At 35.9% G+C, this 15,132-nt stretch overlaps 1 protein-coding gene across 1 annotated transcript; it reads right to left on the reverse strand.

Annotated features, from left to right (window-relative positions):
- Nucleotides 1-9,536: 9,536 nt before the first annotated feature.
- On the reverse strand, nucleotides 9,537-10,549 carry LOC108359023 (syntaxin-5-like). Its single transcript, XM_017610632.1, has 3 exons — nucleotides 10,299-10,549; nucleotides 10,125-10,234; nucleotides 9,537-10,063 (listed from the first exon to the last, which is right to left on the reverse strand). The coding sequence occupies exons 2-3, from the start codon at nucleotides 10,210-10,212 to the stop codon at nucleotides 9,744-9,746; spliced, it is 408 nt and encodes a 135-aa protein (XP_017466121.1). The 5' UTR covers nucleotides 10,213-10,234; nucleotides 10,299-10,549; the 3' UTR covers nucleotides 9,537-9,743.
- Nucleotides 10,550-15,132: the final 4,583 nt, after the last annotated feature.

A 15,132-nucleotide genomic window follows, 5' to 3' on the forward strand; every position in this document is an offset into this window, starting at 1 on the left:
GTTTGCGTTTCATTCTTTAAGCTATTTATGCGAGCGGACATTAATGAACATAGAATGAGATCACTATCGATAAAATGGAAATCCTCAAGGGAAATTTGTAATTTAAACGCATGGAATTTACATACATTCTTTTATTTTCAACCCCCGAATCGCTCAATTACTTCTATTTCTGAACGATCGCCATTAGGTAAATTGCATTTCCAAAGATTTTTTCAAAATAAATAGCGATGAGGGATATTTCATCCGCCGGTGATAAGAAATCGCAAACACCATAACGCACATCACTGATATTACTGTTCACAATCACGTTTACATTCAAAATTACAATTCATAATTTCGTCTTGTAGCAAATATGAAATATAGGTATATCCATTTACTTAAATGTAAACGGATTAAGAATCAAAGTGCTAGAAGAGATTTGAGCGTTTGTTACAAAAAGTATTTTTGATGTTCAAATTGTACTTAAAATCGGCGAATTGTTCTCNTGGATTCCATCAATTAGAGTGCTAGTTCGGAGTGTGGAGTCTCGCTGCCAAACGTGCAAGCTTCTAAAAGCCTCACCAAACCAACCGATAATGGGAGTGTTGCCACTGGATAGAGTTACCGCGTACGTTCGACCCTTTACATACACGGGACTCGATTACTTCGGGCCAATTGAGGTAACAGTTCGCCGGTGTAGAGAGAAAAGATGGATAGCACTTTTCACGTGCCTCACGGTACGCGCAGTTCATTTGGAAATCGCTAGTGATTTGTCAAGTGATGCATGTTTGCTGTGCATTAGAAATTTCATTAATCGCGGCGGTGTACCCTTGCAGATCCGAAGTGATAATGGTACCAATTTTGTTGGTTTGTTAAGGGAACTGGGCAACGAGGCAAAGTTTCTTGATCATGACATTATGGCCACCGGACTTACGCCGCTCGGTATAAAATGGAAGTTTAACACCCCATCGAACCCAAGCGAAGGGGGCGCATGGGAAAGACTCATAAGATCTGTCAAGAGAGCTCTCTACGCCATGTTGAAGGAGCAAGCACCTCGCGTTGAAACTTTGTACAGCCTCTTGGTCGAAACAGAGAACATGATTAATTCGAGACCTCTCACTCATTTGCCCGTAACTCCAGACCAACCGGAACCGTTGAAACCAAACCACCTTTTGTTAGGTGGCCTNATGCGAGCGGACATTAATGAACATAGAATGAGATCACTATCGATAAAATGGAAATCCTCAAGGGAAATTTGTAATTTAAACGCATGGAATTTACATACATTCTTTTATTTTCAACCCCCGAATCGCTCAATTACTTCTATTTCTGAACGATCGCCATTAGGTAAATTGCATTTCCAAAGATTTTTTCAAAATAAATAGCGATGAGGGATATTTCATCCGCCGGTGATAAGAAATCGCAAACACCATAACGCACATCACTGATATTACTGTTCACAATCACGTTTACATTCAAAATTACAATTCATAATTTCGTCTTGTAGCAAATATGAAATATAGGTATATCCATTTACTTAAATGTAAACGGATTAAGAATCAAAGTGCTAGAAGAGATTTGAGCGTTTGTTACAAAAAGTATTTTTGATGTTCAAATTGTACTTAAAATCGGCGAATTGTTCTCTTGTACTTTTTAAAATTAATTGTACTGAAAGAAGTACAATTGTACTTAAAATATCAACACTGTTTCACTGGCGTGACAAAGTACTTGCTGCAGTGATGCCAGATTTGAGCGTACCCAATAGTAACTCATGCGAGGAATTTGGGTATTGGGCATTTTACAAGCCTATTAGGAAGTATACATATCTGTGTTCGTATAGAATAGTAGCTTATGTCGGAAGTATAATGAACCATTGCGAAAGACTCACTGGCGCCGAGTCATTGAAGAACTCTTGGAAAACAAACGTAANCCGCTCCACGAAGCCCATCTCCACTGGATGCTTAGTACTTATATGCGAAGTCGATGTGCCGAGNCGTATAGAATAGTAGCTTATGTCGGAAGTATAATGAACCATTGCGAAAGACTCACTGGCGCCGAGTCATTGAAGAACTCTTGGAAAACAAACGTAAAAGAGGCAGCTGCGATGCTAGCAAGTCAATATTCGTATAAAGTCTCATAAAAAATTTCCTTGTGGTTTAAAGAATATAGGAAATGGTAGATTTTACTAAAGCCAGCCTCCCGACATAAGCTACTATTTCATTCGAGCACAAATATTATTCGTCTACAAATAATGTTGATTATTTTAATTAAGTCCTAAGATAAGTTTGTGAATCTTATCAGTGTTCTATGTTAGAACCAAAAATCCATCCCCTCGCCAATTAGAACTTTTGCATTAAAAGAAAAATATACATAGCGCATTTACTCAATACTTGGTCTGGCATCACTGTTTGAGCATTGATGTGCTCAGCTCACTGTTGCCAAGGTCGTGCATTTTGCACTAAATTTAGTGCTTTTGGGAAACCAAAAAGCCAAAATAATTGGAATTCAATGCTTGGTGCGTTATTTAGTGATGCTTTTTTAATTTATGTAAGCACACCGAATGCATAGGTACATATGTATGTATGTATACACTATACACTATTATTCTACATTAAGATGGAATTCATTTACTGAATAAAGTGTGAGGAATAGGTAAATTAAATATGTTTTGCGTTGTTATAAATGTATTGAAATTAATCTATACTAATTATATAAAGAGAAGTCCCTTTTTTTGTAACAGGTAATCTCGCGAACGGCTGGTCCGATTTTCATGAAATTTTGTATACAAATAGCTTCCGGTAACCACCATGTTTTAGGCTAAAAACATTTTACTGTTTTTCGGGTAGGTGGACCAGGAACCGGTCTAATCGAAAAAATCTTATTATAGTCCAATTTGCTTCAAATTTAGTACGTAAGTAGCTTTTTAGCATATATTAGCATATATGACCAATTTTTTCCGGAAAGTGGTCCAGGGACCGATCTATTCAAAAAAATCGAATTTACGGTCCGATTTGCTTAAAATTCGGTGCGCAGATAGCTTTTTAGCATGTATTAGCATATGTGATCAATTTTTTCCGAGAAGTGGACTAGGGACCGACCTATTCCAAAAAATTGCATTTATGGTCCGATTTGCTTAAAATTCGGTACGTAAGTAGTTTTTTAGCATATGTTAGGATGTATAGTCCATTTTTTCCGAGAAGTGGACCAGGGACTAATCTACTCGAAAAAATCGTTTTTACGGTCCGATTTGCTTAAAATCCGGTACGTAGGTAGCTTTTTAGCATATATTAGCATATATGATCCATTTTGTCCGAGAAGTGGACCAGGGACCGATCTGTTCGAAGAAATCGTATTTATGGTCCGATTTGCTTAAAATTCGGTACGTAGGTAGCTTTTTGCCTGGATAAGCTTATAGATTCCTGTTTTCCAATTTTCATGCAATTTCGAATATAAATAGCTTTAAGTAACGACCATATCAAGGGGCGAATTCGTCACTAGGCAAGATTTTTTTGCGCCAATCACAAAGAACGGATACTGTCAAAATATAATTATAATATATAATATATCTCAACTAATTTATATTTAGAAAGCCGTTTGTTAGTTTTCGCAAGGCTCGAGAGCGGCTGAACCGAAACTGCCACCTGCCGCACGTGTCCCAAGGATGGTTTTAGGCTGAAAAAAAATCTATATGTAAAGGGGGCGTGGCACTTCCCATACAAACCGAATTTCTCATGCTACATATCTCTGAAAGTGTGTATGGTAGAGTTTTGGAAATTGGTATGGAGATATACGAAATCAATCGCATACCCTTGGAGAAAAATTTTAGCTTTAGTAAAAAGGGGTGTGACATCTCCCATACAAACCGAATTTTTCATACTGCTTATCTCTGGAAATTTTTTGGTAGAGTTCTAGAGTTTTGTATGGAGATGTACGAAATAAATCGCATACTCTTGGAGAAAAATTGGAACTATTGGAAAAGGGGGTGTGGCATCTTCCATACAAACCGAATTTTTCATACTGCCTATCTTTGGAAGTGTTCATGGTAGAGTTCTGGAAATTGGAGTGGAGATATACGAAATCAATCGCATACTCATGAAGAAAGAGGGCAGGTGTTGGAAAGGGGGGCGTGGCTCCTCCCATATAAATCGAATTTTTATACTGCATATCTCTAAAAGTACCAAGAATTGGTACAGTACTGGAACTTCGTATGGAGATATGTATATAGTTGAAATTAAGCCCATACTCATGGAGAAAATTTGGGCTATTTGAAAAGGGGTGTGAGGCCTACAAACCTACCGAGCTTTAGCTATCTTTGAATGAATTTTTTTTTTTTCTTCTTAGGTAGGTGTGTTTGTGAGTGAAATCCTCCTAAATGATTGTACGGATTTTAACGAAACTTTTTGTGTATTTGAGTGGGTCTCTGGATGGTTTAGTTTCACAATTTAATCCGACAGATGGCGCTGTGGTCGAGTTATTACTAAAAATCTTATTTATGATCCGATTTGGCTAATGTTTTAAATATGTATGCAATACTATTGCAAAAACGTGCTGCCAAGTGGTGCTGAAGTCGAACTATTACTAAAAATAGCCAAGTGAGAAAAGGGGCCGTGAAGGTCAGATTAAATCGACCTTTTGCACCATTGAGTATATCGACGGTCCTGCGTTGCAATTGGCCCAATGGATGTGATTTTCCAATATTATTATGCGTTCAAACTTTTAAGGTACAGAACAATGATTCGCACCCATTTTGATTTGGCACCTACTATACTGTAAAGCTTCTAGGACATTCACTATAGAACCGGGTCATTGTTGCCGCCAGGGAGTGAAGAGGAAAAAATTTATTTCGCTTTGCGAATAACCGTGCTATGAAATGCCGCACAACTGGAGAATTTCAAGAATGGATATAACACTTTCCTTAGGTTATTTAAAGCGGCAAATGACCACCAAACCTTAATCTTAGCAGACAAATGTGCCAATGAAAATCGTAAACGTGAATTGTTGGTGAAAATGTTGGACAAAAAAGTTTCAATTAAAAATTTAAAAATTTTGGGCGGGACGAAGTTAGCCGGGTCTGCTAGTTTATTAATAAAAACGTGAGGAAATGGATATGTATATACCCTTTTTACTGAATAAAAAGAAATTATTAAACATGATAATAAAAACTTGGCGCTTTTGTTTTAGAAAAATTGGCTTTTTCTGGTGGCCTGATGCCACACTGGCTCAGTTGTTGCAAAATTACACATCCATACACGCATTTTCACTTGAAAACAAGTGTGTAGTGGTTAATATGTATACGTTGCCATTTCGGTACAGCTCACTTCACCTCGCCTAGCACGCTCGCGTGCTCGCAGTTTGCCCGCGACGTCGACTGCGTGCACCTCTGCTGTGCATCCCTAATCTATCTTATATTATATTAATTTTATTGTTTAACGATGAGGAACACGTTTATAAGTTTGTTTATTTTCCATTAGAGAACCGGAATAGTATGTATGTACGTATAGTATGGCCGCACGTGTGAGTAACGTGTTGCCAGAACACGTTTCAAAATATGTTTCCAGATGTTCAAAGTGTAAGAATATTATAAAGGCGAATATGAAAAGTTCTATTTTATTATGTATTTAATAGCAATTATGAGTATTATGTGCGCAGAATTCTCCTTTTTGTGTTGCCTTGTCAAGTGTATGAAACACCTTCTGACAAAGTAGTAAGGGTATTCATCAAACCTTATAAGCGTATAAAATTATAATTGTGTAAACCTTATAAATGAACTGTCAAAATTGGTATGGAAACTAGTTTACACATTTGTGATAAATTTATCCAGCGATTTCACTGAATAAACTTGATAAACTGAAGCCAATGCAACTCTGTCGCAACTCTGGCTATGTTTTCTTGGGCAATAATCGGGATCCGCACGCAAATTTTGCACGCAATTCAACAACAACGATATGATCCTGATAGAGATCTGGTTCAATTATTATCCCGTCTGTTTGTTTTGTTTCACTGATAATATGCCCGCAAAGTTTGGTTCGTACACAAACAGTCATTCTGCCATTGTTTCTTTTAACTTGCTTCATATAAATAGCCTTTATGTTATATGTATATTTATTTAAATAGATATTATCTCGTTAATATAATTTTTTCCAATTTAGTGAGGTAGTTTCTATAATTTATTTATCCCCGTGCTAGTAATATAAAGTTAGTGATACTGAGCTCTATAACCAAAGAAAAATAAAATATTTAAAAATATTTTCCCTACGTTTCAAAGGCAGTTAAAAAATGCGTATAATTTTCCTCACGAAATTGATATCATAAATTTTGTTTCTAGTTCAGCTTTCGTCACTCGAAAATTTTACTTCAAAGAGGTGTTTTATTTGATATCAATTATTTTGGGGTAGCAACTTTAAAATCGACGAAACTACAAACAATAATCTAAATGTTTTATTTTTCTCAAATAAATTGTTAAAAATATTATCTAATTCTAAATTATGTATTCAAATCGATGTGTCCATTGAAACATATAATTTTTCAAATACGGAATAAAGCGAAAAAGAATAATCATATCCTTTGTTTTCAAAAAAATAAAAAATAAAAAAAGATTATGAGAAATGATAAAAACTTATCAACTTGGTACCAACTTTGGATACAATTAGCAACTGTATTCGGCTAATTGCCAANTGTCAAAATTGGTATGGAAACTAGTTTACACATTTGTGATAAATTTATCCAGCGATTTCACTGAATAAACTTGATAAACTGAAGCCAATGCAACTCTGTCGCAACTCTGGCTATGTTTTCTTGGGCAATAATCGGGATCCGCACGCAAATTTTGCACGCAATTCAACAACAACGATATGATCCTGATAGAGATCTGGTTCAATTATTATCCCGTCTGTTTGTTTTGTTTCACTGATAATATGCCCGCAAAGTTTGGTTCGTACACAAACAGTCATTCTGCCATTGTTTCTTTTAACTTGCTTCATATAAATAGCCTTTATGTTATATGTATATTTATTTAAATAGATATTATCTCGTTAATATAATTTTTTCCAATTTAGTGAGGTAGTTTCTATAATTTATTTATCCCCGTGCTAGTAATATAAAGTTAGTGATACTGAGCTCTATAACCAAAGAAAAATAAAATATTTAAAAATATTTTCCCTACGTTTCAAAGGCAGTTAAAAAATGCGTATAATTTTCCTCACGAAATTGATATCATAAATTTTGTTTCTAGTTCAGCTTTCGTCACTCGAAAATTTTACTTCAAAGAGGTGTTTTATTTGATATCAATTATTTTGGGGTAGCAACTTTAAAATCGACGAAACTACAAACAATAATCTAAATGTTTTATTTTTCTCAAATAAATTGTTAAAAATATTATCTAATTCTAAATTATGTATTCAAATCGATGTGTCCATTGAAACATATAATTTTTCAAATACGGAATAAAGCGAAAAAGAATAATCATATCCTTTGTTTTCAAAAAAATAAAAAATAAAAAAAGATTATGAGAAATGATAAAAACTTATCAACTTGGTACCAACTTTGGATACAATTAGCAACTGTATTCGGCTAATTGCCAAGTAGTTTAATTGTTGTTAAGATTTCTACCGGGTGTGGGGCGCACACCTGTGCGTTTTTAAGAAGTTTTACTTCTATCACGTGTACGATGTTGCACTCGTGCTATTAAACTAATACTTTTTTCTCAAGTAGTTTTGCTCAGTGGCAATTTATACGTATGTATGGAAGTAGTAGCGGCACATTGCACGATCCAGAAAATAAAGGTCGCGCCATTCGCGGACCGCTAACCCTCTCTTCGTCGAACAGCATCCACCCATTCGCTGACGTCACACAATACTTTTGTTTACATTTTCTGGTTCGTGACATTTTAGGTTATTTCAACATTACAAATTTACAAATTCGAAAGTTTTTGAGCGTTGTTTTGTTTTTTTGTGAAAACTTATAAAAAAGTTATAAATTAAAGAAAAAAATTAGGTGTGCAGTTAATTGTGCTAGTGTTAGTGCCAAAGGATCTGGGTGCAGTTCTTTTACTTTTCCGGCCGACATAGAGTTGGTGGAAAAGTGGATCCACTTCTACCGGATACCAACGTATTTCAACGCCCGAACCCGCGTCATCTGTGTAAAACACTGCACCACTGATGACTTCGAAAACGAGCTTCAATATAAAATGGGTAAGTTATACTATTTAATTCGCCAATAAACGCTTATTGGATTTCGTGAGCATGGTGTAACTCGGGAGTAAATTTCACGAAAGGTAGCCGCGGAAGCTTATATTTTTCACTTTTCATTAATACTACATTTTATTAAAAGAAATGTTTTAAATTGTGTTAGGCTACGCTACAAAGCGTAAACTAAAGCGGGGCGTTGTGCCGAAAATTTTCAAGCCTGCTGCGGAAATACCAGATCCTGACAAGTAAGCCCAGCAGCAAGTGTACAAAACCATTGTGAGCGAACTACTGGAGCAGACATTAGCTTCTCTGTGTTTGTATACATAAAGGGCCCCTTTCAGGGCCACAAAGAATTTACAAAGGGATCAAATGCTTTATATAAGCTTATCTGGGTCAACATACACAATACCATATATACACAAAAGGCCCTTTTCAGGGCCGCAAAAAATTAACAAAGATATCAATTTTTGACTGTCGTGATAACGAATAAGAAATGTACATATCGTCGTCTAAAGTACAAAACCGCGAATCAACAAAATGCAAAACCGCGTATCATGATAATGCAAAACCGCGTATGTGAGGTTGCATAAATCACCACCAAATATTTTTTAATTGTGTGAAATTTCATAATAAAACTTTTATGTTAGCTTGCGAATTCCTTAAATACAGTTTTAGCCGTTTAAAGTTTATGACATACAACAGTACGATAGTATACAACACCTTGCTTATATAAAACATCTCCCTAGTTCTTACATGTTAAAATGTTAACAAACATAACTGTAATGGATTTACTAAATTTGACGCAATTTGTATTCTTTGTTTGCAAAGTGCTATAAATTGAATCCGGCATCAGATCACATGCAATAAGCGACAACATTTCATTACGATCTATTTTTTATTTATTTGCTATTTGAAAATATAACACGTTCCCCTGATAAAGCTTTTTATTTATACATACTGACCTTTTGCTTCCTACCGGAAATGTTAAGCCGTATGCATAAAAACTAAGCAATTGCTTTTTTCTTGAAATTGCATACCTTTCACTTATATTTGTTTGAACATAATACTTGAATTATTAATAAACAAGCACATGTACTTATTGCCAATAACAATTTCTATTTTATTTAGTTTTAAACTTTTCTTTATATATTTGTGATTACATAAATCGGTTCTAGTTGTATTACTCAGGATCATCTCTACTTTTTATAGAAAATTTTGAAAAAAAGGGAAACTAAGTGAAGTAATTTTATTATTTGCAGAATTAGTGTCTAACCCTACGTGACTGCTTCTAAAAGCTATCGCGTTTCACGTGGCATATAAGACCNTTTAGTTTTAAACTTTTCTTTATATATTTGTGATTACATAAATCGGTTCTAGTTGTATTACTCAGGATCATCTCTACTTTTTATAGAAAATTTTGAAAAAAAGGGAAACTAAGTGAAGTAATTTTATTATTTGCAGAATTAGTGTCTAACCCTACGTGACTGCTTCTAAAAGCTATCGCGTTTCACGTGGCATATAAGACCTAATTTCATTATTACATTAGTGTGATTTATATGTATGTATATGAATAGGATATTATATATTTATGTATTTAAAAACCCACAACTTTAAGACTCTGAACTTGTTAAAATCTTGCCGTGTCACAAACATATTCGTTATTAGCAAGGAGCACTGTTTCGCTGTACTCGAGCGAACAGTGCTAGCAGCAACTGGTGACTGCCCGAATTGATCCCGACGCGCTTTTTGTTGTTTGAGATTTTCTATACGCACTTCTAGTATCTGTTTGAAGTCGGTGTCCATGCTGGCTAATTTAGATTGTAACGCATACACCATGATGTAAGTCAATTCTTGAATCTCTTGCGGTCGATCATCAAAAAGACTCTTCTTTTTGGCCACTGCAAAAGAAAAGGTAAAGTAATATTTATAATTAAGAACACCTATTCATTTTATACGCACGCATTGTTAATTTTTCCAACTTGGCATATGCACTTGCTATGTTTTTGCCAATATATTTGTGACCATCATAAATTCCTTTCTTTGGCATACGTCAATTGTTGCACCATAGCCTGTAAGAAATGCGTAAACATAATAATGTAAACATCTTCAAATGCACTTCTACTTCTAACTTACTTGTAAGTCTCTAATCTGTTGCTCGTACATAAATTGCGTCTGCGTTAAGGTCTCTATACGATTTCCGCCTTGGTTTACATTGGCCTTACCCGACAACTGGCGTATAATAAGCTGCGCCATTCCAACTCATTTGACTTTTCTTTGAACTGATGTTCAACATCGGGAGCACGTTGCTGCATTACATCTAACAGCCTTTTCATTTCATCCAGATGAGCCGCTTGATGTGGCCAACACCAAAAAGGTTTGTTTACAAAGTGANTCTGCGTTAAGGTCTCTATACGATTTCCGCCTTGGTTTACATTGGCCTTACCCGACAACTGGCGTATAATAAGCTGCGCCATTCCAACTCATTTGACTTTTCTTTGAACTGATGTTCAACATCGGGAGCACGTTGCTGCATTACATCTAACAGCCTTTTCATTTCATCCAGATGAGCCGCTTGATGTGGCCAACACCCAAAAGGTTTGTTTACAAAGTGCATTTTTGAGTAGTTGAACAAATGTCAGTGGGCAGCCAGCGGGTCAGTTGCTGGCAACAATTTGCAGGCTTGGGCCAGCGTTTGTTGCGGCTGCCGGAAAAGTAGCTAAATAATTAAAGTAATTATATGTATAGCGGAGTAGGAGGTTTTCCTCTATTTTAAAAGCTTGGTTACTGATTTCACTAATTGACGACGATGCAACGATCACAGTGGAATCGTTCTGCAAATTGTTACCAGCAACTGACCCGCTGGCTGCCCGCTGGTATTTGTTCAATTACTGAAAAAATGCAAATCATTATAATGATTGCAGTGTTTTAACACTTTCAGCGATTTGCATTGCATTTAATAAGTACACATTCTTTACTTTTAAACAACCAATTTACCATTTAAAATTAAATAATTCTGTAAATCCGCGATTTATTATGCACTTTGTAAACAAACCTTTCAAATTCGCCCCAGCTGTTCGATTCTTCTTCTTTTTCTTATTGAATTCGTCTTTGCTCTCTCATTCTGGTATTTTTTGACGTCATGGCCAGTTGCTCTCAGCTCGATTGGCGCAATCTTGTATTCTATCATTCTTGGGCACATTGGGTGAACTAAATGCATTCATACATACATATTTATGTACAACTATAGGTAATATTGTACGCGTCTTCCCAGGTAGGTTAAGTGCGGGTGATAAACCCATGTAGCATAATTAAATACTGTGTACATACCTACAATTAAAATGGGGAAAAATGTTAAAATTTCGGCTGAAAAAACTCTAAATAAATACACACAAATAGTGCTTTCCATGACATGTACGAAGTGATTAGCACAGCTACATCCTTCAACTTGTCAAGTCGCGGGAAATTCCCCGATTTGCAGGGAATTTTGGTTTAAGTAGCAATCGAGGAATGGGCAATTTTTTTCGGGGAACTGGGTGTGTTATTTTTATATCGTAAAGTAACCAAATTAGACGGATATGTTAATTTTTAACCATTTGACCCTTTTCAGAGCGAAATTTTTTCAATTTGAATCGCAATATCTCCACAACAAGAGTTTTCCCAGACATAAGCTATATACCGGATGAAAGGTAAGGTTTTGGGCTAGACTTGTGGAAACTCAGAATAAAATCGACTGACCAGTTTTTGAGAAAATGCCCGAAATCTCTATTTTCAGCAGCCCGATTTATATTTTTCAGACGATAACGTTATGACATATTTCAATTTTATAAACAAAAAAGACAGTGTTAGATAGCTTGTTTGAAGACCCTTCTACTGATATCCAAACCAATGATATGGACTGAGTAGTGCGGCCTCAGTGGTAGTTTAAGAAACTGCCTTTTTTCGAATTTCAGGCCGCAGCCACGCCCACAAAGGCATACGAATCAAAACATCCTGGAACAAAACCTTCCTATTTTTTTTGTACTTTTATTCCTGAAGCTTTCATACCAAAGCATCTCGTAGAGGAGACACGAACCAAAATACATTTACCTCTATATCTTTCCAACTAGTAGCCAGAACTTAATATATAAGGTATCGTTTGAAAGGTATTGGCCTACAGAATAACACTAAATATGTTAAACCGGCAAAAGCAAAAAAACGTTTTTTGTTTCGCAACACTTTAGCCTAATTTTTAAGAATCTGGTTAATCGTTCATGAAGCTTGAATACATTTTCTGGACACATTCTGCAAGACCTTTCCAACGATATCTCAAACATGTCGATTGGACTTCTGGATAAAAACTTCCAAATCTCGTGTATATATGAGCGAGTAATTTCAGCATACTACTGTGCTGCTTTCGTCACTCGCGCGCTCTGCCGTGCGCTGTGATAAAACAGCCTCTGACATTGTAGTGTTTTTGTCGAAACACTCTTTCTGCGTAGGCGGCCTTCGCCAGCGCTTAGAGATAATAGCCTTCACATTGTAGAAGTCTCTTTCTGTATTGCGACGAAAAGGAGCAGAAGTATTTTTGAGCAGAATTTCTTTCTGCGTAGGCAGTAGAATTCATTTCTGTCTTGCGAAGAAAAAGAGCAGAACTTCTTTCTGCGTAGGAGGCCTGCGACCGCGCTTTTGGATTATAACCCTCACAAAGTAGAATTCTCTTTCTGTGTCGCGACGAAAATAAGCAGAAGTATTTTTGAGTAGAACTTCTTTCTGTTTAGGAGGCCTGCGGCCCGCACAAAGTAGAATTCTCTTTCTGTGTTGCGAAGAAAAGGAGCAGAAGTATTTTGAGCAGAACTTCTTTCTGCGTAGGCAGTAGAATTCATTTCTGTCTTGCGAAAACAAGGAGCAGAAAGATTTTTGAGCAGATCTTCTTTCTTCATACGCGGCCCATGACCGCGCTAAGGGATTAAAACCCTCACAGAGTAGAATTTTCTTTCTATGTCGCGAAGAAAATAAGCAGAAGTAATTTGAGCAGAACTTTTTTCTGCGTAGGCGGTAGAATTCATTTTCCGTCTTGCGAAGACAAGGAGAGGGATTATAACCCTCACAAAATAAAAAAAAGAAAAGGTGCAGAGGTATTTTTGAGCAAAACTTCTCAACAATAAAAGTGACTATAAAATATTTATGATGTATATTTAAATCATACAATCAATAATTATTATCATTTTACTGAAAAATTATATTATCTGCACAAATAATACTCATAATTGCTATTAAACTCATAATAAAATAGCACTTATCATATTCGCCTTTATAATATTTTTACGATTTGAACATCTGGCAGCATATTTTGAAACGTATTGTGGCAACACGTTACTCACACGTGCGGCCATCTTCCTTTCATTGTCCATACATACTCATACATACACACATACCTATTTCGGTTCTCTAATGACAAATAAACAAATTTATAAACGTGGTCCTCATCGTTGAACAATAAAATTTATAATTATAAAATAAAATATAAAATAATGGAACGGGCATATATTTCTGTTGCAAGCATGGGTTGCTTTCAGCTCTTTTTTCACAAAATACTTTAGAAAACTGTAGTGTGAAAGCGTAGCAAATCTCTTAAGAACTGCGTACTGCCTCAAGAAAATTTCATAGGCATTTCTTGTACGTCATTTTATAAGGAGTTTTTGCTTTTCTTGAGAGCTGCATACAGGCCTTTAACAACAAATGACTCGTAAACTATGAGTTTCCTGGCCGTCCGGTTTTCAGTTATGTGATGTGTACGACCGCCTCTACACCCCCCATAAAGTCATTTTGTTCTAAGCGTGGTGCACTCTTGCAAAGTCAACCTTCCACCAAATCTACCACACAAGGTCTACGACATATTGGCATTTTTCAGTAGTTATAATTTAGCTCCACATGATTTTCTTTACTTTTTCTTTTAATTTTAGGAGCAAAAATTGTCCAACACTGAACGCTATGTGATAACAGGTAGGGACACGGTATCGAACCGAAAGTATCGATATAGTGCTAATTTCAAGTATCGCTGGAAAAAGATCGGGTCCCCATTTATATCGTAATAAGAGCGTGGGTGAATCGGTAACAAAGTTCGCGGAGAGTAAAATTTTTGACCACTATGAGGTAGGAATGTTCGATATCGTATCGATTTTTCTGAATATCGATATTTCATCGCACGATAATCGATTTTTTGAATCGATATTCCAAGGTCGATATATCGAAGACGTCGATACTTTACCCGCAATATCGATATTTAAGTTGAAATTTATTTTTCATCTACAAAGAAGTGTATGGAAATATACTAAAGTAGGTTAAATCAACAGCTTGTGTGATTTATTTAGCTCTTAAGTTTGACAAACTGCTTGAGTCGACCGGCATACCGTTTTAATCCTCAGTAAATATACAAGATGGAAATAACACAATTAGTTGAGTTGATAAGCAGGGGTTCTATTCTGTAACTGTGAGAAAATGTAGTGTACCCCGAGTGCAAAACTCACAACCAAAAACTCACCGACTAAAATTCTGTGAGTTTTTCGGAAGGGAAGTGTATACAATTCTGACAGTTAAAACTCATTCTCACACATGCTGAATCGCAAAATGAGGAAGTGTACACAGTTTTGACAGCTAAAACACATTCTCACTCTTCCTGAATCTCAGAATGAAGAGTGCACACAATTTTCAGTGTACACTTGAAAACTCATATTTACAGAATAGAGCCCCAGGTCTAATATTCTATTCAATTGGAAGTAGGATTTTCAACATCGATTTTTCCGATATCGATATTGTTCAGCCCGATATATCGCCGTATCGATTTTACATGCAATAAATAAAATCGATTCATGATATCGATACTTGCTTAAATATCGAACATTCCTACTATGAGGTGAATAAAATTTCAGTAGTTCATGAGGTTAGTGAAATTTTTGACAAATGCTTGGAAAATATTTACAATCGCAAA

Source organism: Rhagoletis zephyria, unplaced genomic scaffold (genome assembly GCF_001687245.7).
Source record: "Rhagoletis zephyria isolate East Lansing unplaced genomic scaffold, Rhagoletis_zephyria_1.1 Rzeph_scaffold_00326, whole genome shotgun sequence".
In the NCBI taxonomy this organism is placed as follows: Eukaryota; Metazoa; Arthropoda; class Insecta; order Diptera; family Tephritidae; genus Rhagoletis; species Rhagoletis zephyria.